Here is a 27,683-nt window from a genome sequence, read left to right on the forward strand (position 1 = left end):
GACTCTTCTTAGGTATGACGCTATAAGCTTGGCACACCTGTATTTGGGGAGATTCTCCCATTCTTCTCTGCAGATCCTCTCTAGCTCTGTCAGGTTGGATAGGGAGCAACGCTGCACAGCAGACGTGACGCTTGGCATTCAGGCCAAAGAGTTCAATCTTGCAGAGAATCTTGTTTCTCATGGTCTGAGTCCTTTAAGTGCCTTTTGGCAAACTCCAAGAGGGCTGTCATGTGCCTTTTACTGGGGAGTGGCTTCTGTCTGGCCACTCTAGCATAAAGGTCTGATTGGTGGAGTGCAACAGAGATGGGAGAACCTTCCGGAAGGACAACCATCTCCACAGAAGAACTCTGGAGCTCTTAGAGTGACCATCGAGTTCTTGGTCACCTCCCTGACCAATGCCCTTCCCCTTGATTGTGCAGTTTGGCTGGGCCGCCAGCTCTAGGAAGAGTCTTGGTGGTTCCAAACTTATTCCATTTAAGAATGATGGGAGGCCACTGTGTTCTTGGGGACCTTCAATGCTGCAGACATTTTTGGTACACTTCCCCAGATCTGTGCCTCGAATCCTTTCTTGGAGCTCTATGGACAATTCCTTCAAGCTCATGGCTTGGTTTTTGCTCTGACGTGGACCTTACATAGACAGCTGTACAAATCAATTGAATTTACCACAGGTGGACTCAGTTGTACAAAACATCAAGGATGATCAATGGGAACAAGATACACCTTAACTCAATTCTCATAGCACAGGGTCTGAATACTTAAAACCTGTTGAGTGTAGGGGGCAGTATTTTGATGTTTGGATGAAAAACGTACCCAAATGAAACTGCCTATGTCTCAGGCCCAGAATCTAGAATATGCATATAATTGTCAGATTAGGATAGAAAACACTCTAAGGTTTCTGAAACTGTCAAAATATTGTCTGTGAGTATAACAGAACTGATATTGCAGGCGAAAACCTGTTCCTTTGCCTGCCTTTGCTCCATTTAAAGGGATATCAACCAGATTCCGTTTCCTATGGCTTCCCCATGGTGTGAACAGTCTTTAGACATATTTTTCAAAATAAAAGCCTGAAACTGAGAAAGAAAGATCACATCGCGTCATTGTATGGCTGGGTGCCAGCAGCGTTTTGCATGCGCAACAGTTTGGAGCAGACATCTTCTCTCTCCCTCCTATTGAAGAAGCTCCGGTTGAAATATTATCGATTATATATTGTAAAAACAACCTGAGGATTGATTGTAAAAAACGTTTGACATGTTTCTACGAACTTTACGGATACTATTTGGAATTTTCGTCTGCCTGGTCGTGACCGCTCGATCCTGTGGAATTCTGAACATAACGTGTCAACCAAATGGAGGTATTTTGGATATAAAAATCATCTTTATGGAACAAAAGGAACATTGATTGTGTAACTGGGAGTCTCGTGAGTGCAAACATCCAAAGATCATCAAAGGTAAGCAATTCATTTTATTGCTTTTCTGTCTTTCGTGACCAATCTACTTGCCTGCTAGCTGTTTGTAATGTTTTGTCTACTGAGAGAGATGTCCTTACATAAACGCTTGGTATGCTTTCGCCGAAAAGCTTTTTTGAAATCTGACTAGCCAGGTGGATTAACAACAAGCTAAACTGTGTTTTGCTATACTGCACTTGTGATTTCATGAAAATTAAATATTTTTAGTAATTTAATTTGACTTTGTTGATGAAAATGATCCCACTAAAGGGATGGGTGCGTCAAGAAGTTAAGGGCTTGTAAGCAAGCATTTTGTTGGCGCATGTGACAAATAAAATGTGATTTGATTTATTTTAGTTTAAACCTATTTTCTCTGTCATTATGGAGTATTGTGTGTAGATTGATGTGGGGAAAAATGTATTGAATCCCATTTTAGAATAAGGCTATAATGTAACAAATGATGAAAGTCAATTGGTCTGAATACTTTCCGAATGCACTGTACCTAGACGTATCGAATCGTCTTGGAAGGGAACAAACCCAAATGATTTCCCCACTACACGTGCAAACCTGCCCAGAAGAATATAGCATGACTCTGACCTGATTGTGCCACCAGCTGAATTTACTATATATGGTTACAAGTTCAATACGATTTGGCTTGACTGAATAGTTAAATGTGAGAAGTTCTCTGGTTAGAGTCTGCAGACTGTGCAAAAATCGTGTAGTGTACTTCCGCCTTCAGACGCATGGGACCTCAGCCCATAGAACTATAATTCATTCTACATCTAAGCCTCAGCGGGTGTGCAAGTTCTCCAGTCAGCTTGAGAGGCTGATGTTCGCCATGGGGTAATCAGTGGGTGAAAACAGAGCAGCACATCCCATTTTTTGTGTGACTAAGACACTGTCTGGTGTTTTTCTGTTCAACACTGGAAGTCTACTGAGGAAAACTTAGTGAGGAAAATGAGTATTGACTTGCTCTCTCCCCATTTCCTTTTTCGAGTGCACGCACACACACACACAGAGAGACCTCAAACCCACCTACCACCAACTAACCAACTCCTGTCAGCTGACAAACTCAATGTCAGCTGACTGGGATCAAATATAGCAACACTATTCTGAACCTCAGGGACAACTACAAATTCACCCGTCCTTGATAACCATCTCATAGCGTTTTGAAAAGAAGGTGAAGTGAAGATGATACAAGGAATCAAGGAAAGATTAATAGCGAAAGAGCCAAGTTCCTCATCCACGACAGCTGTAGGCTACAGGGATCCATCATCCTACACAACAAAACACACCAGGAATAAAAACAAGCAACATTCTCACATAGTCACTGTCAATTAAAATCCACCTTACAAGGTTTGCATTTATTTAGCCACCACCTCATTTAAACCAAATGTCGCCGCAGTCACTTCCCTGTCTCACCGTCTGACATTCTCCCAACGGAGAGCTTTATATCCACGGCAAATCATTTCAAAGATGCACATCTCCTCCTACTAACGTTATAGCATTGTTGCGTCAGGCATTTTGAAAATGAAAATGTTCCGATGATGATCCGTTCCTTTTAGTGGTATTTGTGTGATAACTACACAGATTTTTTTTGTTGTAAAAAATAAAAAAAAGATTTGGTTCGGGATCGTCTCAACGCTAACGATCCCCATGTCGTTTAAAAGTTCACAACCCTAGTTGGGAGAGAGGGGTGGAGAATGAGATGGAGCGAGAGAGGGTGCCAGACAATTATGAAAGGGAAGGACGTGTAGACGATGTCACCAACATTATCCCATCTCCATTGATGAGCAACCGTCACAGCTGCTGTTGCATTCATTCCTGACACACATGCACCACACTCGCGAAAACACACACGGCTCGACATTAATGTTTGTCCTCTTGTCCGAGACAAGTTATACAAAATATATATATATATATATATATCAGACAAGAATATAGATTTAAGCTGTCTGAATGGACAAGAAATATATATATAAAATGTCATCACAATATCAATGACTTCGATCAGAAGAGGCCAACATGAGCACAATATTAAAATCTATTTTTCATGTACATAAATAAAAATGTCAAATTATAGGTGATATGCATATTGGCTACAGCTTCATGTCCAAACCGATGCTGACATGAGGCAGGAACCAGAAAATGTAGCCAGACTTTAACCCATTACAGTCAAAGCCCTGTCAAAGCCAGGGGAGGGGTTTCTACTAAGCTATATGGAATTGTTTTAAGAAGGTCATACCAAGGATCCTTTAGCTATTTGATTTGGAATTTTAAAGTCCCCTTGAAGTATCAAATACATTTTTTTAATATAAATATATATATATATATATATCTTATTTGATGAAAATTTGTATTTGGCCTTACTGCTTTTAGCCCATACAAACACATTGAATAACAGATTCACTACATGGTACAACAGATAGTTGTCGTCCCCGTCCCCCCCAAAAAAGGAACTTTGTTCTGAAGTGTCTGTCCTATATCTGAGAGATAAGAAAGATACAGGAAACTTACTTTTGGTCATATAGGGTATGTGGACACCTGCTCATCAAACATTCCAAAATCATGGGCATTAATACGGAGTAGGTCCCCCCTTTGCTGCTATAACAGCCTCCACTCTTCTGGGAAGGCCTTCCACTAGATGTTGGAACATTGGAAGCAAGTCCCTACAGCATTCAACCACAAGAGCATTAGTGAAGTCGGGCAATGGTGTTGGGCGATTAGGCCTGGGTCGCCGTCAGCGTTTCAATGAATCCCAAAGGTGTTTGATGGGGTTGAGGTCAGGGCTCTGTGCAGGCCAGTCAAGTTCTACCACACCGATCTCGACAAACCATTTCTGTATGGACCTCGCTTTGTGCACAGGGGCATTGTCATGCTGAATCAGGAAAGGGCCTTCCCCAAACAGTTGCACAAAGTTAAAAACACATGATAATCTAGAACATCATTGTATGCTTTAGCATTAAGATTTCCCTTCACAGGAGTTAAGGGGCCTACCCCAAAACGGTAGTGTTCACCTGGAATCCACCAAACCCGGATTTGTCCATCTGACCGCCATATGGTGAAGCGTAATTCATCACCCCAGAGAAGGTGTTTCCACTGCTCCAGAGATCAAGGGCAGCGAGCTTTACACCACTCCGGCCGATGCTTGTCATAGTGCATGGTGATCTTAGGCTTGTGTGGGCCGGCTTGGTCAAGGAAACCCATTTCATGAAGTACCAGATGAACAGTTCTTGTGCTGACGTTGCGTCCAGAGGACGTGTGAGTGTTGCAGAGGACAGATGATTTTTACGCCCTACACGCTTCAGCGGTCCCCTTTCTGCGAGCTCTTCTGTATGGCCATTCTACTGCCAATGTTCTCCTATGGAGATTGCATGGCGGTGTGTTCGACTTCATACACTGTTCAGCAACGGTGTTGTTGAAATAGCCAAATCCACTAATTTGAAGGGTTGTCCACACACACAAAAGTATTTAACCCCTTATTTGTGTCACTAAACAGTCTCCATATATACTTCCTAGAGCAAAACAACAGACATAAATGTGTTAGTGAGAATCGCTTTTCCATAGAGGGGTCAAAAATGTTTGTAGGCCAAATCGTTTGGACGCTAGACGATTTTGGTCTTATGGTCTGACAAACACTGCTCTAACTCCTTACCTTTCGCCACAGATGCGGAAGTGCAATATTTTTATGGGGATTGCTTTATTATGCCAATTCTATTAATTTGTCTTTATAAAAGTACTTGGTTGTATGCAAAGAAGCTAATAGGCAGTGTAGCCTACATTTTCTTAGATTTTCTATAGTAAAAAAAAAAATAGTAATGCATTATATTTTGTAAAGTGGTTCCTTGTGTCATACAATGGTGTAAAATGGTGTTCGACCATTTTAGATTTCTTTGACAAGTAAATAAAAATCTGTCCTACCTGTCCAAAGGACACGTGGCTAAAAAAGTTAATGTCACGCCCTGACACACACGCAAACACACACTTCCTTTCTCTATTAACCCTCTTCTCATTCGGTCACTACTTCGCTAATCTAACCCTAATCTGACCAGGGTCAAACATCAGAAAAGACTCACAGACCTCCCTGACCACTGTTGAATTCTCAGTTTGGTGCTATAGCCTGACATACAGGCAGAAAGACCAGTGTTTTCAGACAGCCTTCTCCCTAAAATCACTAAAGTGTCTTTTCTGCTTCCTCAATACCACTGCAGAGGACAAAGTCCAGCTGTTACAGCTCTCTCTCACACACACGCGCACATATCAGGGGTACTTCAAGGACATGCAAGTGCAGAGATCCTGACACACACACGGACCTCCTCTCCCCCTGCTCTTACCTGCAGGATGCTCGGATGCCCATGGAGGGAGGTGTAGAGAGGATGGGTGCAGGCGGGACAGGAGATCCTCACTCCATACACCACAATACGACAGGATGAGGAGATGAGTGAAGAGGGGATGGGATCAGCGTGGAGATGAACAGAGTCCAGAAAACAGAGGGGAAAAGTACAAAGCGAGGAAGAGAGCGGGAGAGGAAGAGAGCAGTGCAGAGAAGGAGAGGAGGATAAGAATGAAGAGGAGAAATCTGTGAGCCCCAGTCTCGCTGCAGGCTCAGGCAAAGGAGCTAGACACTGCTGTTACTGCCCCCCCTCTCTCCCCCGCTCATTCCCTCTCGCCCTCTCGCTGACCGAGAACTCTCCTTGGTTGTCGTCAGCGCCTGGCCCAACCTCCTCCCCTCTCTGCTCAGCTATGATTGGCTGACTCAGCCCAGCACTGCATTGCAGGTGATGAATGCTTACACCTCCTCCACCTCAGACCAAAACAACCTCCCCCTCTTATTTAGTCTTTCTTCTCGTTCTCTCCCGATGCTTCCTTCTCTCATTATCGCACCACAATCTGCATCTGTACCATCTCTCACCCTATTCACTCTCTTTGTGTTCACTACTGTTAGCAATGCTGCACAACGTGGTCGTCTGTCTCTGTGTCCATGTGCCTGTGCATCTCCCTCTCTTTATGTAAAGTGGCAGAGAGTTTATTCATAAATTACTCAGCCCATTAATCTACATTACCGTGTTCCTCTCAATGTTTCCCCACTTATTACTGTTACTATGGAGCCAGGGGTACATCTGCACAGACTGAACACTGTCCTGTCACCTCAAAACATGTACAGCAGTCTCCAAGAATCTAGGCTAAACAAAGATGATATTTGACCATAATACATTTGCTTTTATTTTACTCAGATGGCTGTTAGCAATGACTTGAGCAACAGACAGAGTAATGTAAATCCATATTCAACTGGCCACAGGCTTTACACGCCAGAGTATTTTTGAAGTATTGTGGTGGCAGCATAATGTTATGTGTACGCCTGTCACCGGAAGGGACTGGGGAGTTTGTCACGCCGTAGTCTTTGGAAAAGCTAACCCTGGGATTCAGCGGAACAATAACACAAATTAGTAATGCCAAAGACACATCAGAATGACTGTCCAAGAGGTGTTGTGTTCCTGAATGGTCCAGTCTCAGTACTAACTTAAATCTGCTTGAAAATCAGACATGGTTTGAATACTGCTGTCCATCCATGATTCCCAACCAAATCTACTGAGCTTGAGCAATTTTGCTAAAAACAAGGGATATGTTGCCCTAAGAGTTGTGCAAGGTTGGTAGAATCTTAAAATTAATCACAGCTGTAATGGCTGTCCTTTAGAGAAACTTAAATAGGCGAGGCCTATGTGTTGCAGTATGCCTTTGTAGAATAACCCAAAACATATCCTTGCCTATCTAGGCCTTTTTTAATATAATGTTTCATGGAAATATTTTCATGAATATTTCCCTATGCAATATTTCTACCATTATTTCTTTGTGTAATGCATCTTTTATAAATGTTTATGCACGGTTTATCAAACGTTGGTGCTTGCCTTTACTGCAGATTTTTACTAATCAAATCTACAAATAAAATTGATCAAATGTAATACGCTTTTTTTGTAAGAGAAATTAAATATACAAAATATATCCTTTTTATATTTTTACAAATATTTATTTGTGGGCGGTCTAATTATTTTATTATGAAAAGGCTGGAAATTGTATATAATCTCCCCTCAGAGTCAAATCAGACACAGTTTACAATGTGTGTAGTTCGCAATGGAAAGCCGAACCAAACTAATGGACGGACTTGACAGCATTGCAAATGCTGTAGAGTTTAGATGAGCTGGAATCTGATTGCATTTTTAGCTTGATATCGACATTGCTGATGAAGGGTCTTCATGTGATTGACATTGACTTAGTCTTCAAGCCCAACACTCAATACCTTTCCATATGTGGTGAAAGAATAAACCAGGCCAGCGGATGAGTGACTCGGACTGGTTTTGAGACTCGTGGAGTTTTACATGGCCAAAGGCAGTAATGTGACCATGGACAACTTCTTCACATAAATGTCACCGTTCCCTGCTCTGGAACGGTGAACAAACAGAGATGGAAGCTGCAGCATTCTGCACAAAAGATACAAGCGGAGCTACACTCCACATTAGTGATGGAGAGCGCTAAAGCAACACTCATGGTGGACAGATGTCAAATAAGTGTTTGCATCCTCAGCACCTCATGCATCCCACTGTTGCCATCCAATGGTTCGCAAAGAAGGGCACCTATTGGTAGATGTTTTTTTTCTTTTCTTAAGTAACCGTTGACTGTCCCTTTGAGCATGGTGCAGTTATTAATTACACTTTGGATGGTGTATCACAAAGCCCAGTCACTACAAAGATACAGGCGCCCTTCCTAACTCAGTTGCCGGAGAGGAAGGAAACCGCTCAGGGATTTAAAACAGTTAAGGAGTTTAATGGCTGTGATAGGAGATGACTGATGATGGATCAACATTGTACTTACTCCACAATACTAACATAAATGAAAGAAAGCCTGTACAGAATAAACATATTCCAAAACGTGCATCCTGTTTGCAATAAGGCACTAAAGTATACTGCAAACTTTTGTCATGAATACAAAGTGTTATGTTTGGAGCAAATCCAACACATCACAGAGTACCACTCTTCATATTTTGAAGCATGGTGGTGGCTGCATCATGTTATGGGTATTCTTGTCATCGGCAAGGACTAGGTTTTTTATGTTTTAAAAATTATTTTTAAATAAACAGAACAGAGCTAAGCACAGGCAAAATCCTAGAGCAAAACTTGGTTCAGTCTGCTTTCCAACAGATACTGGGTGGATGTGTTAGCTTAGCTACCCGACTGCCATTACAAGTTAAACCACCAGAAATATGCTAACATTCCACCAACCTTGCACACAATGCAACAATTTGTCAAGTCAACAAACGTGACGTCTAGATCTCCCTGTGCGGTGTACACTGCGTAAAATGGCCTGTTTTTGTGTGTCTACATGTAAGTCAGAATGTCTTTAGTCTTTAATGATCAGTAAAAACTCTGTATTGAGAAGTCATGATAAAAACCACACATACACACACTGCCCCTGGAAGCAATGTCACCACAATAGCTGTTCATCGGGAGCTTCATGAAATGGGTTTACATGGCTGAGTAGCTGCACACAAGCCTAAGATCACCATGGGCAATGCCAAGTGTCAGCTGGAGTGGTGTGAATCACACTTCACCATCTGGCAGTACAACGGACAAATCTTGGATGCTAGGAGAACGCTACCTGCCCCAATTCAGTGCCAACTGTAAAGTTTGGTGGAGGAGGAATAATGGTCCTGGCCTGTTTTTCATGCTCCCTTAGTTCCACTGTAGGGAAATCTTAATGTTACAGCATACACTGATATTCTAGATGATTCTGTGCTTCCACCTTTGTGGCAACAGTTTGGGGAAGTCCCTTTCCTGTTTCAGCATGACAATGCCCCCATGCACAAACCAAGGTCCATATAGAAATGGTTTGTCGAGATTGGTGTGGAAGAACTTGACTGGCCTGCACAGAGCCCTGACCTCAACCCACCGAACACCTTTGGGATGAACTGGAACGCCGACTGCGGGCCAGGCCTAATCGCCCAACCTCACAAACGCTCAAGGCTGAATGGAAGCAAGTCCCCGCAGCAATGTTACAATATCTAGTGGAAAGCCTTCACAGAAGAGTGGAGGCTGTTATAGCAGCAAAGGGGGGACCAACTACATATTAATGCCCATGATTTTGGAATGAGATGTTCGACGAGCAGGTGTCCACATACACTACATGACAAAAAGTATCTCTACCAGTATGCCTTATTTACATTGAAGAAACACTAAAATAGTTATTTAGGCAGCAGCTCTAGATGAGAGGATGACATGGAATGAAATGATAGTAATCAAACAAAATGTAATATGCACAACTGAAATATTTTACTTAAGTTAAGTAATGTGAATAAATTATTGTTAATAAGTGATAAGCATTAATGGGCAGTCACTACCATCATGGGACTTGTATTAATTGTTTTATTCTGTGTTACAGCATTCAACCCATATAATAATGCATAGTACATGTAAAGATGCACTGTGCAGAAATAGCTCTGCCATTTCCTGATTGCTAAAATTAAAATATTTTAGTTTGCTACAAAACCAGCAAGTATAGTGTAGAGAATCATTGTACTATAAACCGCTGTGAAATATATTTCTGATCTACATGACCAAAAGTATTTCCACACTATGAAGTTGGAATAAGTGTGAAATTATGAAAATGATAATGCCCTTTTAGTGTAAGAGTTCTTTGAAAAGACAGCTTGAAATAACAGCCTGCTTTGATGGGATGGAGTTGTAGCCTACCTGGTGACATCACCAGGCGGTAAATTAGTTAATACACCAATAAGAGAGTTCCAAACCTTTCTGCCAATAACAGCACGTTTTCAGATTTCCCATCCCCACTCAGCAAACTTCTTGCTTGAGAAATGACTTCATGCTAAGAAGCCATGTGTTTCTTTTCGACAACTTAAATTGAAAACAATCACAGTATGGTACTTAATTGTAAAAACAGCTACATTGGACCTTTAACTTCAGGCAGGAAAAACATCAGAACGTGACTTGCCAGCTAGACTAAGAGGTGACCTTTTCTTTATTTCCTACATCTGCCTAGTCCACTCATAATCAGCTAGTTAGTCAGTGAGAGACAATCAGTCAGTGGAGAGGAGAGTCAGGGAGAATGTCAATCAGTGATTGCAGTCGGTACAAAACAGTTAATTTACAACAGTAGTTCTGTAACCTATCTGCACACACACACATACAGTCTGCAGTGCTCCTTCCCCACCCCCTACCGCCCCTTCTCCTCATGTCCTAACTCAGTCTCACTGCTGGGGGGCTCTCTGCAGTCCAACACACACATACTCACTGCAGGAAGAAATGGGTTACATAAAGAGCAGGAGCAACGGCTATGCAGGCAGAGCGAGATCGAGGATGAAAATGTAGCAGAGAATTATTGTGCCTTAGAAAAACACTACAGTAACATACAGTCCATTGCCCTGGATAATACAACTGGAAGTGACTGGCCTTCCCTTTCTAAATCTGTGGAACAATGGTTAGGATTGGCAGGAAAGGAATAAACTAGATCAGGGGTTCCCAACCTAGGGGTCGCGGCCCCCATAGTGTGTGCCAACATTTTGAGGACCTTGACTTCAGAGGTTAAAAACAAATATATCACACACACACACACACGATGCACCAATATTACATTTTTGGCCAATACCGATATCCATTATTTTCCTTGCAACAAAAAAACCCCGATACAGATATGAAAACATTTTTTGCGGCCTTTTAAGCATTCCAGTACAGTTAAATAGTTAACACACACACATAGACGGAGTGGTCCAAGGCACTGCATATCACTACAGTCCCTGGTTCGAATCCAGGCTGTATCACATCCGGCCGTGATTGGGAGTCCTATAGGGCGGCACACAATTGGACCAGCGTAGTCCAGGTTTGGCCGTCATTGTAAATAAGAATTTGTTCTGAACCGACTTGCCAGGTTAAATAAAAGGTTACACACACACCAAAAGGTAATTTTGTTGGCATGTACGTGTCCCCATTACCAGTAAAACATAATCAAAACCTATTTCTTTCACTTACTTGCTGTGCTGTTTCGTTGTTAATTTGTTCAGTTGTTTCATTCTCAACCAGTATTTCTATGGAACGTCGTTTGCGGCTTTGCGTGTCAAAAAAGATACACGTCAAATCACACCATTTGACGTGTCAAATAAGCTTGTTGACCAATCAGGACCCGAAATGACTGCACGTCACACAATAATGTAACGCGATCATAAATATTTTACGTAGTTATTACACATTGATTACACTATCACTCCTATTTCATATACGATACATCGATGTGTATGCTACGATGCTGGTAAAGTTGTCTCACGCAACTACAGTGCTTGTCATTTAAAAAAGCTAACTAGCTCATGGATGCAATGTTCTTCCCCAAAAACATAGCAAAACGACAATCTGTTTCAGTAGCTATAGCTAGCTCGCTAACCAAATAGCTAGGTAGCTAACTATACAGCTAGGTGTCATCTAAAATAACCCTAGTTTATAAGACAGTTCTTATTTGATTAATGGTGGTCGGACCCATCTACAGTGGGGCAAAACAGTATTTAGTCAGCCACCAATTGTGCAAGTTCTCCCACTTAAAAAGATGAGAGGCCTGTAATTTTCATCATAGGTACACTTCAACTATGACAGACAAAATGAGAAAAAAAATCCAGAAAATCACATTGTAGGATTTTTTATGAATTTATTTGCAAATTATGGTAGAAAATAAGTATTTGGTCACCTACAAACAAGCAAGATTTCTGGCTCTCACAGACCTGTAACTTCTTCTTTAAGAGGCTCCTCTGTCCTCCACTCGTTACCTGTATTAATGGCACCCCTTTGAACTTGTTACCAATATAAAAGACACCTGTCCACAACCTCAAACAGTCACACTCCAAACTCCAAAGTAACAAAGCCTACCATCAATAACACACTACGCCGCCAGGGACTCAAATCCTGCAGTGCCAGACGTGTCCCCCTGCTTAAGCCAGTACATGTCCAGGCCTGTCTGAAGTTTGCTAGAGAGCATTTGGATGATCCAGAGGAAGATTGGGAGAATGTCATATGGTCAGATAAAACCAAAATATTACTTTTTGGTAAAAACTCAACTCGTCGTGTTTGGAGGACAAAGAATGCTGAGTTGCATCCAAAGAACACCATACCTACTGTGAAGCATGGGGGTGGAAACATCATGCTTTGGGGCTGTTTTTCTGCAAAGGGACCAGGACGACTGATCCATGTAAAGGAAATAATGAATGGCCATGTATCTTGAGATTTTGAGTGAAAACCTCCTTCCATCAGCAAGGGCATTGAAGATGAAACGTGGCTGGGTCTTTCAGCATGACAATGATCCCAAACACACCGCCCGGGCAACGAAGGAGTGGCTTCGTAAGAAGCATTTCAAGGTCCTGGAGTGGCCTAGCCAGTCTCCAGATCTCAACCCCATAGAAAATCTTTGGAGGGAGTTGAAAGTCCATGTTGCCCAGCAACAGGCCCAAAACATCACTGCTCTAGAGGAGATCTGCATGGAGGAATGGGCCAAAATACCAGCAACAGTGTGTGAAAACCTTGTGAAGACTTACAGAAAACGTTTGACCTCTGTCACTGCCAACAAAGGGTATATAACAAAGTATTGAGATAAGTATTTGGTCAATAACAAAAGTTTATTTTCCATCATAAATTTGCAAATAAATTCATTAAAATCCTACAATGTGATTTTCTGGATTTTTTTTCCCTCATTTTGTCTGTCATAGTTGAAGTGTACCTATGATGAAAATTACAGGCCTCTCATCTTTTTAAGTGGGAGAACTTGCACAATTGGTGGCTGACTAAATACTTTTTTGCCCCACTGTATGTGAAGCTAGCCACAATAAAGATTAGCCACAAGTGGACTTTGCGGTTAGCCTTCAAAATACAAAAGTATGCCATACATTCTACTATTTGTATTAATTTGTGTCACTGTTATTATGCCATACTTTTATTTTGAAGGCAAACCGCAAATTCCACTAGGTTTGGGCAACAGGGTTAAGTAGCTGGCTAGCCATATATTTCCATTTATTTTCAATTTCAATAAGCAAACAAGTGGCAACCTAGCAAATACTTACTCACAAGGATTCCTAAATCATTGCTAAGAATAATGAAAATGACTGCAGTTTCTACTGGTCACTGTTCTCCGGCTGGTTGTATTGGTGCTAGCTAGGTCCAAAGCTAATGCTAGCTACCCCAGAAGTTGCGGTCGAACAAATTATGCTTTATTACCAATGAGGTATTGTAAACACATCGCTCGTGGCCTGTGTTTGCAGACTTTTTTGTACAGCTTTGACAGCGCTACTGTATCTTTCTCTAGCAGTGCCGCCATTACTGTGTAATTCCGGTAGGGTAACATCTGAAAAATAGCGCACTTGGTTGTGTGTACCGGTGCCCGACCAATCAACGAAAGCCAACATCACCCACAACAGAGAACGGTTGATTGTCAAGGGAAATTAATTCCACCATCTTGGTTTTAATGGATTTCGCCTTTAAGTTTTCTTGCTCTTTCAAATGACTGCTCGTTCCACACAGCAGACATTGTGGGCTAGGTTAGGAATGCTGTGTTGCACGTATAATGCAACATTACATCATGTACCTACGTTATATAGGTATGCACGTCAGCTTTGACATTGGTTTTGCACATCGGCGTAAAAACTAAACAGACATCAAGCCGATACCGATGTCATTTTTAGCTAATGTCGGCCAATAAACACGACCAATGGACATTAGACCGGTGGAAATCTGTCATTTGGTCTGATGAGTCCAAATTGGAGATTTTTGGTTCCAACCACTGTGTCTTTGTGAGGATGATCTGCGCATGTGTATTTCCCACCGTAAAGCATGGAGGAGGAGTGGTTATGGTGTGGGGGTGCTTTGCTGCTGACATTGTCTGTGACTTACTTAGAATTCAAGACACACTTAACCAGCATGGCTACCGCAGCAATACGCCATCCCATCTGGTTTGCACTTAGTGGGACTATCATTTGTTTTTCAACAGGACAATGACCCAACGCCAAGAGTGTGCAAAGCTGTCATCAAGGCAAAGGGTGGCTACTTTGAAGAATCTCAAATATAAAATATATTTTGATTTTACACTTTTTTGGTTACTACATGATTCCATGTGTGTTATTTCATAGTTTTGATGTCTTCACTATTATTCTACAATGTAGAAAATTGTAAAAATAACGAAAAACACTTGAATGAGTAGGTGTTCGAAAACTTTTGACCGGTAGTATATATAAATAATGAACTTTTGGTACAAGTCACACTTGAGTTTACCGATCTAAAATTACGCATAAATCCACAATGCTTGAGGCTAGAAATGTAGATGTAAAATGCCAGAGGAAGACACGACTGATGCACATTGGTTTGTCTCCATGACAAAGAAATTGTATCAGATTACTTCCCAAGCAATGCCCAATGTGACTCTGTCACTATCAATTGATCTATTCACTTTCTGTAAGAGAATATGTATAATTTAATTGAAAACATAAAACAGTTGGTTGTGGAATAACATTTGGTGAAATCAGGTCTAGAATTTATTCTCCTTATCCATTATTATTAAAAGGTGCACTATGCAGAAATCGCTACTCCATTTCCTGGTTGCTAAATTTGTAATAATTGCCTACATTCAGTTTGTGACAAAATAAGCATTGTAGAGAATCATTGTACCATCTAAACCACTGTGAAATATCTTTTCAATAACCAAAAATATTGTATTTTCAGCCGTTTGAAGCTGGTGTTCAAAACCACAATTAAAAAGAGGCAAAAAACAAACTTCAGAGTGGGAACCATAGAAATAGCACACATAGAACATATCTACTGCTTGCTGATGTTTCTGTTGCGCTCATGTTATTGTAGTTTGCAAAAGAAATTGACACTGAATTGATGCAAATAATCATGATATCATTCAGCCAAGGAAAGATCCACCCATAATGTTATTATATGACGCAAAACGAATCATACTGGCTTAATTTCTGTGTAGACGTACCCCCGCAATCTCTCCCTCTCTCACACACACAATGGGCATTCCTGTTTCCTTTCAAAAAGTTCCAGGAAAATAAGAATCACTGATGCATTTTCATTAAAGTCTTATGATTACCTTTGGGCAAATTAAGGAATTCCGAAGTTCAGTACATTTAGTTGATTTCCTACTGTTCAATACATTTTTTGAATATTGTTAAATTCCATTTATAATGTCTGGATTACGTGATTCGGTCCGGGTTCTCCACAACACAGATTTTATAGGGCCTTAGGATAGGCCAATAAAGGCTTAAATGAGAACACAGCAGCAGGATACAGTCACCAGAGGCATAGCCAGGGACGCTGAGACATCAATCTGACACATACACTAGGGTTGGGTGATATTACAATAGTATCAGATATCGAAGATGATTGACCTCCATTGTCGATGGTGACGACACTGTGATGTGACAGACAATGTAGAACCAATTCCAACTCGACACCATGCAGTAGAGCGGACCGGGCAGCCCACGGCAAGTGGCCCATTTCTTCGCTATAGTCTGCATAACCTATTTCAATTGATGTGTTATAAACAATTTACAGAATGCAAGAGAACAATGTAGACAGAGCTAATATTTTCACCAAAGCAGTGCAAAATGTCAAGTCAAAAAATATGCGTCTCTCCCACCGTGCTGCTTCATGGTAAAACAATGAATTTATAGAGAAAAAAATGTCAACAATTTAAGTTTTGAACATTCACACCTGTAGAGCTAAAGGAGGATGGCCAGAGCTTACCCATGATGCTGCACAACGATTTAAGTCAATAAGTCATTGTTTTATTCAAAGTATGATATATTTGGGCTTGTAGTGACAAATCCAACCTGCCCGCGTAAATGCTTTGTTTTTTCCTATGAGATGACGTGGAAATTATTTTTTGCCTGTATCGTTTCATGCCTAGGTTTTATTTCAACCTTACCACCCACCAGCATTGTTTATTAAATTAAACTCCTTCGAAGTTGTTCCTCTTCGAGTCATGACTGGGCCAAACGGCTTTTTGTCATAACCATGGAGCAAATTAAAAAAGGGGCGCAAATTTATGCTTTATGGAGGATAATTAACAATCTGTTGGATAGTTTATACATGTTCTACATCAATTTTATAACTGGTATAATTGTATCGTATGACTGTAACAGTATAGCTTCTGTCCCTCTCCTCGCCCCTACCTGGGCTCGAACCAGGGACCCTCTGCACACATCGACAACAGCCACCCTCGAAGCATCGTTACCCATCGCTCCACAAAAGCTCCGAGGGGTGGGGGAACAACTACGTCAAGGTCTCAGAGTGAGCGACATCACCGAGCGAACTGCTATTAGCGCGCACCCCGCTAACCATTTCACATCGGTTACACCAGCCTACCCTGCTCCCCCCGTCAACCCAAGATGAATAGTTTTGACCACTTCACTACACGCTTTACTGCTTTGATTGGTGCAGCCCCTGTGAGAACCATGAGCAAGGGCTGACTTGGCTTTGCTGTACCGCAGCCTGCCAGTAGCCTACCTACCCAAGATTGCACCATGTCCATTACAATGTAGAAAAAGCGCATGTCTCTGGTGGAAGATGCCAAAAACTTTGTGGATAACGAAGTCAAAGAAACCGTTTTACATCTGTCTAAACTTTTTCCTTATTATGTGAATGACAAACCCAGCTCCAGAACTATTAGCCAGCTGGCTACTCTTTTGAGAACGGTGTAGTTAAAAAAAAATCTGCACAGATAACATTAGCTAGCAAGATAAGGTTAGCAAGATACACTAACAGCTGTCATTTCACTATTTGTTGGCATTCATGTTAAGCCCGAGGCCAGGCCGCAACGTTCAGGCCCTACATTACCCAGGTCTGATTGCGTCTGCCAAAATGAAGGCCCGGCCCAAAATAACTTACTCCATTAGTAAATCCATTAGCTGGTCCTCTCTGTCTGTCACTTGCTCCCTGCATGAAGCGCACGCGGCATGAGCTCTGCTCTTGGCAGCTTAGTCCGAGTATCCATAGCAACGGCTCTGCTTGGGCTGCTCTGCTCAATTGAAGACACATGAGAACAGTTTGCCGTTAGCTACTTTTTGTCACACTAGACTCCGACAAAACTCAAGCAACATTATTTTCTGTGAAATAATCTTGTGTCTTAAAACAGGCCCTACCCTAACCCATATGATGTCGGGCCCGTCGGACTCGGGTAGCAGGGCTCTAACGTGGATATCACCAGGAGATTCTTTCCCACCCCAAATTCGTGAATATACTAGCCTGTGTCAGTAGCTTGCGTCATCCTTCGGAGGTGGAACCTAAACAAGCATTTCCCCTGGGCAGGGATTGCACACCCTCCAACCAGGTTTTCTGGAAATCCAGGAACCTTCAATACATTTTGCAACCCTACTCACACGTCTCCATACGCGCCACACACAATTCTGCACACACCTCAGGTACACATGTAATACACCATGCATACACACACCACTTCCTCCTAAACTCGTCATTCTCATCGAATCTGGTGCCCAGTGGAGTGATGTCAGTCAACATCTGCTGCGTAGTAAAAAATTATAATTGATCAAGCCACCAATAAGTCAGGTGTGCTGCACACACACAGATCAGGGATTGACATTAACTTTTTTGACCAGACAGATTTTTTTACTTGTCCAAAAGCTTAAGCCACTTGTGGTCTAACACTTTCGTCCAAAAGGGTGCTTGCTCATTGACAATGTTATCGCCCCCCTAAGCGGCCCTCCCCCAGACTTGTTTTTAAAAAATTTAAAAAGAAGACTGCTACGCATTTGGCTTGAGAGGGAGAGAGAGACGAGAGGAATCATGACATTGACAAAATATATTGAGCGGAGCCAAATCTTTTCAAATAGCCCATTCCACTCCGGTGGAGCTGTTGCTCCTAAAAGATGTGTTGTAGCCTAACCCTATCTGGCTATCTGTGTGTGCCGAAGCGCACAGATGGAGTGAGTGACAGTCAACAAGCCTTGCTGGCTGTGTGTCTGTGATGGGTTGTAAATCATCATGGGCTGCAGAGCAAATCTGCTGTCCTCAGAACTGGATAAATATAAACTGATTTGCTTTTTTTGTGCCTCATCCTGGTCTCTTATTAGGACTAGGCTACAATATGTGCTGTAGGTAGGTTGCACATTGCTAGAATAATATGGCAATAGGCCTAGGCCAACTACGCATAATTTCTTTCATAAGTTTTCCTCAGCTGTAGCACAAGTTCTTTTGACTCATTAGATTTGACCATCTGAGGATCGTTTGCGCCATTTCACTCACTGTGGCCTAAAATATGTCATTAAAAATACATCTGTGAATGAGAATAGCATAGACTCCTACTTTCATATTTAATTCAAATTTAAAAGCTGCAACTTTAGGACAATAAACACTTTATTGGAGTAGTTTGGAAAATACTCTTCATAACTTTAATTAGTCTTAGGTAGCCGAGAACGCCGTTCGATTCATTCATTGTTTGATCATGAAATAGCGCAGCAGAAGAAATCTAGCATGCATGAAACTGAAGGAGTGGTTTAATAGGGACGTCACATTCATATCAAGTGGAGAGAACTTTGAACATTTGGCCTTCTTTAACAATAAGACACGAGTGTCTATTGGCCTAGATCATCTGACATTTGAGAGAGAAAAAATATATATTTTGCACTGCTTTGGTGAAACTCTTAGCTCGGTCTACATTGTTCTCTTGCTTTGTGTAAATATAACATTAATTGAAGTAGGATTTAGGAATATAGGCAATTTACTCAATGTCAACCATGCACTGCCTGATCCAAATCTGATCGGAGTAATAGATAGATTTTTTTTTACATGTTCATAAGGACGACTGAAATCTATACTCTGGTTGTCTGACCAATGTTTTTTTTTCTACTTGCCCGGACAAGCAGACAAGCCTTAATGTAGAGCCCTACACACACACACAGCATCCGACCTGCCACTCACTTGCACCTCAGGCCGGTGGCCAGCTTGACAACGGCGGTGTTGAGAGAGACAATCCAGTCGAGAAGCCACATGGCCCAGAGGCAGGGGAAGGCTCGGCCAGGCTAACCCAGGAACGGTGCTCTGATCTGGGGCTCGCTCGCAACACCTCTCCCCAGCTCTCCTCTGTACCATACCAGAACTGAACACACTGCGCAACTAATGCTAGTGAGCTACTGAGGCGAGAGAGAAAGAGGAAGTGAGAGAGGAAGAAAGGGAGGGTGTGGAGGGATGAAGACTGGAAAGAGAAGAGGGAGGGAAGGAGAGATGAGATCAAGACTGTGAGACAGGAGAATGGAAGGAAAGTGCGCGAGAGCGCTGCAACGGAATTCAAAAACTGGAAAACTCTTCCCCAGTGTTGTGTAGATTGAGACTAGCACTGTTAGCCCATTTTAGGACAACCAGAGTCAGAGCCGGAGGATTGGAGGTGTGTGTGTGTGTGTGTGTGTCTGGGTTTCCTTTAGCCGGTCATTTAAACGCCAATAAAACAAAATTGCAGCCGAGCCAATTGTCCAGAAGAAGAAATTAAATCCCATTGCGAAACAATGCTTTTGTGCCTATTCATTGATGGAAATACCAGTCTAATCAAATTTGATTGGTCACATACAGATGTTAATGCAAGTGTAGCGAAAAGCTTGTGCTTCTAGTTCCGACAGTGCAGTAATATCTAACAAGTAATTTCACAACAACTACCTTATACACACACAAGTGTAAAGGAATGAATAAGAAAATGTAAATATAAATATAATGATGAGCGATGGCCGAACGGCATAGGCAAGATGCAGTAGATGGTATAGAGTACAGTATATACATATGAGATGAGTAATGTAGAGTATGTAAACATTATATAAAGTAGCATTGTCTAAAGTGACTAGTGATACATTTATTACATCCAATTATTAATTATTGAAGTGGCTTGACATTTGAGTCAGTATGTTGGCAGCAGCCACTTAATGTTAGTGATGGCTGTTTAACGGTCTGATGGACTTGAGATAGAAGCTGTTTTTCAGTCTCTCGATCCCAGCTTTGATGCACCTGTACTGACCTCGCCTTCTGGATGATAACGGGGTGAACAGGAAGTGGCTCAGGTGGTTGTTCTCCTTGATGATCTTTTTGGCCTTCCTGTGACATTGGGTGGTGTAGGTCTCCTGGAGGGCAGGTAGTTTGCCCAGGGTGATGCGTTGTGCAGACCCCACTACCCTCTGGAGAGCCTTGCGGTTGTGGGCGGAGCAGTTGGCGTACCAGGCAGTGATACATCCCGACAGGATGCTCTCGATTGTGCATCTGTAAAAGTTTGTGAGTGTTTCTGGTGACAAGCCAAATTTCTTCTCCCTCCTGAGGTTGAAGAGTAGCTGTTGCACCTTCATCACCACTCTGTCTGTATGGGTGGACCATTTCAGTTTATCTGTGATGTTTACGCCGAGGAACTTAAACTTTCCATCTTCTTCACTACTGTCCCATCGATGTGAATAGGGGGGTGCTCCCTCTGCTGTTTCCTGAAGTCCACGATCATCTCCATTGTTTTCTTGACGTTGAGTGTGAGGTTATTTTCCTGACACCACACTCCGAGGGCCCTCACCTTCTCCCTGTAGACCATCTCGTAGTTGTTGGTAATCAAGCCTACCACTGCAGTCAATGTAATTCATTTGACCGGTCATGCTTATCGGTCTATTCGGTTAATTTGCATAATTTTGTGGAATTAAATTGACACGTGTATATTCGTTCTGTATCTTACAGCATTTCCTGCCTTTGAGCAGAAAATCTGTCAGACAGCACGAGAGCTGATGCTACAGCTCCTCAAAACAGCTCTTTCGTTGCTGCTGGAGTGAAACCTACTTTTATTTGCCCAATCATTGCACAACAATTCTAAATGTAATTGTGTGTTAAAAACAGTTTTGATGACCACGATTAAAAAGAGCAACTATTTTCATTTCTCAACTGGTAATTGAAGTGCGCTTCCCATTCACCATTCAAATGCATAGGCAACAGAAAGCAGGCTTCACTTTGCAATGAGCTGAAGGCTTTATGCATTTTGAAAACATATACTTAATTTAAAACCTTAATGTTTTACTACGTATTATGAGGCATGTCTTAGCTTGCTTCAAAGTAGCCTAGCCAAAATACAACCACATCCGGATGTCATTTTTTAATAAAGACTTCCATATTGGTTTGCAAATCAACTTTCTTTCATTGTCCAGTATATTGATGAGGGAAAACATTTGATCAATTTCAGAATAAGGCTGTAATGTAACAAAATGTGGAAAAAGTTAAAGGGTCTGAATACTTTCCGAATGCACTGTATATTATCAGCATTTTTTGAAATTACAATGCAAAAAATTGTGTGTAGCACCTTCAAACTATTTTTGTAAAATTATTAGTGGGACTTATGGTTGTGCAAGGCTTAAATTTAGCCTAGGTATCATTTTACATGCCCTGAATTCATTATGATTTTGTCTAAAAAAATGTACTCAAAAGTAATCAAATACTAACGTCCGTTCGGGTATTTAAATAACCTTGCCCGTCCACATCTAGGACCACTAAATTATCTTCCAAGTTGTGATACTCCATGCTCTATATCTGATTCCTGCAGGGCAGACACAATCCATCTCCCTCAGTCAGTATACATGCAACAACCCTACAGGTCTTCCGCCCTACGAGCACTGCTATGCTATCACACTTACAGCCCAAAGCATAAGAGCAGCATGTGAGTGTGTGTGTGTGTGTGTCAGTGTTTGTGTGCTCAGAGGAGAGAAGGCTAACTGAGCACATCAATAATTGGCAGAGCTTTGGCTCGAGCATCATCTCCCCGAATCTCCACCACACATAGGTACTCTGTGAAAGCATAAAATGGACCATACTGTCATAGGAGCACCACTATCAACAGGAATAATGTTAACTGTCCTTTCATTTATTTGTTCATTCATTCATGAGTAGTAACAGCACGGGTTCCTTCTCCATTAAACCCAGAGGTAGTGAAAGGAGAGGAGGGAAACCCATTGACATGATTGTGATGCAGCCCTGGACAAAACAATGGCATCGGGCAACTTTCACTTCTCATGTCAGTTCAGTGAATGAGTCAACCACACAAACCAGGATAAGAAACGCACCGAATGGACGACAGCAAAATTAGGATTATGTGGCATAATGAAAACCTAAATACCAACAGAAAGATTCCAATCAGACTTATCTAGCCGATAACCAGGATCTAAGACCATAAAGTCAATTCGGCCATGCAGAGGAGCGCTCTCTCGACAGTCCAAATGACTAACTAATAAAAAAAAGTGACTGGGCACTCACTTTTTGCCGGGTTTTTTCGCCTTTGTCCTTTTCTTCCTCGCCTGGAGTGCAAGAACTGTCACGGGGGTAAACGACAAAAAATAACGTTACCATCGTTTCATTTGGCAGACCTTTCACTTTCACAACAGTACGTATTAACGTTCGTTTGATACCAAACCTGGTAGCTAACGTTAGCTAGTTAATTATAACATTGGTAGCTGGTTATAACGTGAACACCACCGTGTTCCATAGTGATAAGGAGGGCGAAAGTATATGCGCACAAAGTTGCAATATGGAACTAACGTTACCTAGCCAGATAACGTTAGCCGCTAAGATAGCTAGCGGGCAGGTGTTAGATGCTGAAATGTCCAGACTTAGTTAAGTTAGCTAGCTACAAAAATACAGGTGTTCCCCACACGTGTGTTTTTATTTTATTCAATTGCACAAACGAGTTTTAATCTTTTTTATCAAATCATATCAGGATTGTGCAACTGTGAAAACCTCCACCGCTAACTAGCTTTACAACTCACGATAGCTAGCATTTCGTGCCTAGCTAGCTACAACGCGTGGTTGGCTATTGTCTAGTTCCACACAACAAAAATCCACGGCCTTGACAATTCCTTCAATAACAGTCACATGTCCAACATCAACGGCCTCAGCTTGTTGGATCATGGATGTGCGCATTCACTGATACTATTCATTTATCGTCCTTCTTCTTTAAGCAGATTTACCTTTCCTTTCCATGCTGTAAACGGGCCCGGGGGATGGGGTTCAAGCTGGAGTTGAGCGATATGTTTTCAGTGTAGTAGTCAGAGCGCAGGCGTCCCTTGGTCATTGCAATCTGGAATTCTTGGGACGTCCATAACCCTAACCTGTACCAGAGTATGTGAACGGAGTTGAGCGCTCATCCGTCCATGCAATTTCCTATCGCTTCACGCTCACAGGAAGGGGGAAAAACGGTCGCTCCATTCATTAAAATCACAATTTAACCAACACACCCAACTATTTTTGTGACTACTAGGCCCTCCTTGGGTGGGGGGACGTCCCAACGATCCCGGATAGCACGGACCGGCGTCCCATTACAGGCAAAACTTCACAAACGTTCCCTCTTGACCACGGCCACTTAACGTTACTGTCTGTGTCCCTTTGCTAGGCCTACATGAAACAAAATTATACTTTTTACTACATGTGCTCTTAGAAAACAAATATGTTTACGGATCATATTGATATATGATTATATCGAATCGTTTTAACAAAATAAACAGTTGTCCTGGTTCACTTGCCCCAAAAATCTATCATCATGCAGATGTGGCCCAGGCCAAATCTAGGCCCACTTTATTAATAATAGGAGTTTGCCATGCATTTAATCGATTACTACCTTTTCCAGAACTTCATGCAGGTTGGATGGATGCTGCACTGTCAAGAGCCAACGTGTTCAACCCAACACCAGTGTAGTGGTGCTACCTAGTGGTTGCAGTGTGCACAACACCATACCTGGGTTGTATTCATTATGCCCATTCTGTTGCAAACGTTTCTTAAACGGAACCAAACGAAACGGGGAGTGACCTACCCGAATTTGTAAAATAGAAACTCTCGTTTTAGTTGGAAAACGAAACGTTTTGCAACTGTTTTGACTAATGATTATACCCTGATCATAGGTACAGTAAAATCAAATACAAGTGTATTGGTTGTGTACACAGTTTTTCAGATGTTATCACAAGTGCAGCAAAATTCTTGTGTTTGTATTTCTAAAAATGCAGCAATATTTATCAATACAATAACAATACACACATAATAACAAGAAATTAATGTGCAATATGCAGAAATCGCTCTGCCACCTGGTTGCTAAAATTAGAATAGTTCACCTAATTTCAGTTTATGTGACAACACAAGGAAGTGTAGGGAATATATTCCAGGATCAATCTGATGGGGTTGAGTACGTACGTACATATCCCAACTAGAAGCCGTGGATTACAGGCAACATCTCCATTGAGCAAAAGACTAGAGCTGCTACTTTCAATGAGCAGGACACTAATCTGGAAGATTATGAGAAATCCCCGCTACGCCCTCTGACGAACCATCAAACAGGCAAAGTGTCAATACTGGTCAATACCTACTACACCATCTCTGATGCTCGTCGGATGTGGCAGGGCTTGCAAACTATCACAGATTACAAAGGGAAACCTAGCCGTGAGCTGTCCAGTGACGCGAGCCTACCAGACGAGCTAAATACGTTCTATGCATGCTGCGATACTAGCAGCACTGAACTATGCATGAGAGCACCAGCTGTTCCAGACGCCTGTGTGATCATGCTCTCCGTAGCCGATGTGAGTAAAACCATTAAACCGGTTAACATTTACAAGGCCGCAGGGTCAGACTGATTACCAGGACACCTACTCAGCGCATGCAGTGACCAGCTGGCAAGTGTCTTCACTTTTCAACCAATTCCTGTACCACCCCAACAGATCCAGAGATGATGAAATCTCTATTGCACTCCACACTGCCCTTCCCATCTGGACAAAAGGAACACCTATGTGAGAATGCTGTTCATTGACTACAGCTCAGCGTTCAACACCAATGTGCCCGAAAGCTCATCACTAAGCTGAGGACCCTTGAATTAAACACCTCCCTCTGCAACTGGATCCTGGACTTCCTGAGTGCCGTAGAGAGGTTAGGCAATAACACATCCGACACGCTGATCCTCAACACGGGGGCCCCTCAGGGGTGCATGCTTAGTCCCCTCCTATACTCCCTGTTCACCCACGACTGCGTGGCCACACACGACTCCAACAACATCATTAAGTTTGCAGACAACACGATGGTGGTAGACCAAATCACCAACGACTATGTGACAGTCTACAGGGATGATGCCAGAGTCCTGGCAGTGAGGTGCCAGGACAACAACCTCTCCGTCAACATCAGCTAGTTGAAGTAGCTGATCATGTATTACAGGAAATGTAGGTTCGAGCACACCCCCATCCACATCGACGGGGCTGTTGTGGAACAGGTCGGGAGCTTCAAGTTTTTCGGAGTCCACATCACTATGGAACTATCATGGTCCACACACATCAACACAGTCATGAAGAGGGCACGACAATGCCTCTTCCCTCTCAGGAGGCTGTAAAGATTCGGGCATGGGCCCTCAGATCCTCAAAAAGTTCTACAGCTGCACTATTGAGAGCATCTTGGCATCTTGACTGACTGCATCACCACTTGGCATGGCAACTGTTTGGCATCCGACTGCAAGGTGCTACAGATGGTAGTGCGTATGGCCCAGTACATCACTTGGGCTGAGCTACCTGCCATCCAGGACCTCTATACCAGGCGGTGTCAGAGGAAGTTGTCCAAAACTCCAGCCACTCAAGTCATAGACTGGCCTCTCTGCTGCCGCACGGCAAGTTTGGAACGAACAGGACCCTGAACAGCTTCTACCCCCAAGATATAAGACTGCTAAATGATTAGTTAAATAGTTAACCAATAGCTACCCTGAATATCCGCATTGACCCATTTTTGAACTAATCTCTTTTGACTCATCACATACTGTATGCTGCTGTTACTGTTTATTATTTATCCTGTTGCCTAGTCACTTTATCCCTACCTAAATGTACATACCTATCTCAACTACCTTGTAACCCTGCACATCAACTCAGTACTGGTACCTGGTGTATATAGCCAAGTTATCATTATTCATTGTGTATTTATTCCTTGTGTTATTATTTTTCTGTTTGTTCCTCATGTTATTATTTTTCTCAGTTTTAGATCATTTTTCTTAGAAATAGTAGAAAAATAATCTTTGCATTTTTGGGAAGGGCCCGTATGTAAGTATTTCCGTTAGTCTACACCTGTTGTTTGCGAAGAATGTGACAAATAAAATGTGATTTGATTATAGGAGCGTAGGTCTAATATCATTGCAATTCACAGTGCGTAGATGTGTTGATTGCTTTTTTTTAAATTGTACATTCAATTAAAGTGTGTTTAGTGCACTGTGAATGCATTGTATTGATAGGCCAGTGGCCTACCACATGCAAGATCTTCTTTGGTAAGCATGTACTGTTACACCAATCCAGTTCAGTAGATGGCAGTGCCTTTAGCTTTTACTTTCGTACTACAAACCAAGGGGACTTGAACAAATTCTATGAGTGATTTAGCTAATAGCCTTCCCACGTGGAAACTTCGCATTTATTAATACCAAAAAATTCACCTGGATGTGACTTGTATTTACACTATTTCCCAATGTTCAACACCGTGTTAACACCATTTTAAAATAATGTTTGCTGATTAAACCATTTGGTGTGATGAACCAACAACAAAGGGAGAAATGCAGAGAACAAGGTAAAGACATTTTACCAGTTGTATTTCAAATCAAATCAAATTTCATTGGTCACATACACATGGTTAGCAGATGTTAATGCGACAATAGCGAAAAGCTTGTGCTTCTAATTCCGACAGTGCAGTATTATCTAACTAGTAATCTAACTATTTCACAACAACTACCTTATACACACAAGTGTAAAGGGAGGAATAAGAATATGTTCATATAAATATATGGATGAGCGATGGCCGAACAGCATAGGCAAGATGCAGTAGATGGTATAGAGTACTGTATATACATATGAGATGAGTAATGTAGGGTATGTAAACATTATATAAAGTGGCATTGTTTAAAGTCGTACATTTATTACATCAAATTATTAATTATTAAAGTGGCAAGAGATTTGAGTCTGTATGTAACTTTGGACCACACAGACTTGGACCACACACCCTCTCCACTGAACAGCACCACTGATTCCTTCCAAACTACTCATTGTTTAAATTTCCAATTTGTGTGTAATGTTAATGTCCAACGGCTGATGAGCACCGATACGTTTTATCTAGAATTTGTCTTCATATGACAAGGATCGAAAAGGATCTGCCAGTAGTCTGTCGACTTCATTCATGATGACGACAGCTTG

General features: G+C 41.9%; 1 protein-coding gene across 3 annotated transcripts in view; it reads right to left on the reverse strand.

The window, feature by feature from the left end:
* The window catches only part of srpk1b (SRSF protein kinase 1b), a 62,884-nt gene extending 39,122 nt beyond the window's left edge, over positions 1–23,762 (reverse strand). The window contains exons 1-3 of one of the 3 annotated variants that reach the window (XM_024426449.2): positions 23,463–23,762; positions 22,753–22,807; positions 22,507–22,508 (exon numbers count right to left, since the gene is read on the reverse strand). In XM_024426449.2, coding sequence (XP_024282217.1) covers positions 22,507–22,508; positions 22,753–22,807; positions 23,463–23,566 — 161 coding nt within the window. In that variant the 5' untranslated portion in view covers positions 23,567–23,762. Of the gene's footprint in view, positions 1–5,778; positions 5,978–22,506; positions 22,509–22,752; positions 22,808–23,462 lie in introns of those variants that run through there. The other 2 variants (XM_024426450.2, XM_024426451.2) reach the window with 2 other exon arrangements.
* Between the last annotated feature and the right edge of the window lie 3,921 nt (positions 23,763–27,683).

The sequence above is a fragment of the Oncorhynchus tshawytscha genome, linkage group LG07 (assembly GCF_018296145.1).
Source record: "Oncorhynchus tshawytscha isolate Ot180627B linkage group LG07, Otsh_v2.0, whole genome shotgun sequence".
Classification (NCBI taxonomy): domain Eukaryota; kingdom Metazoa; phylum Chordata; class Actinopteri; order Salmoniformes; family Salmonidae; genus Oncorhynchus; species Oncorhynchus tshawytscha.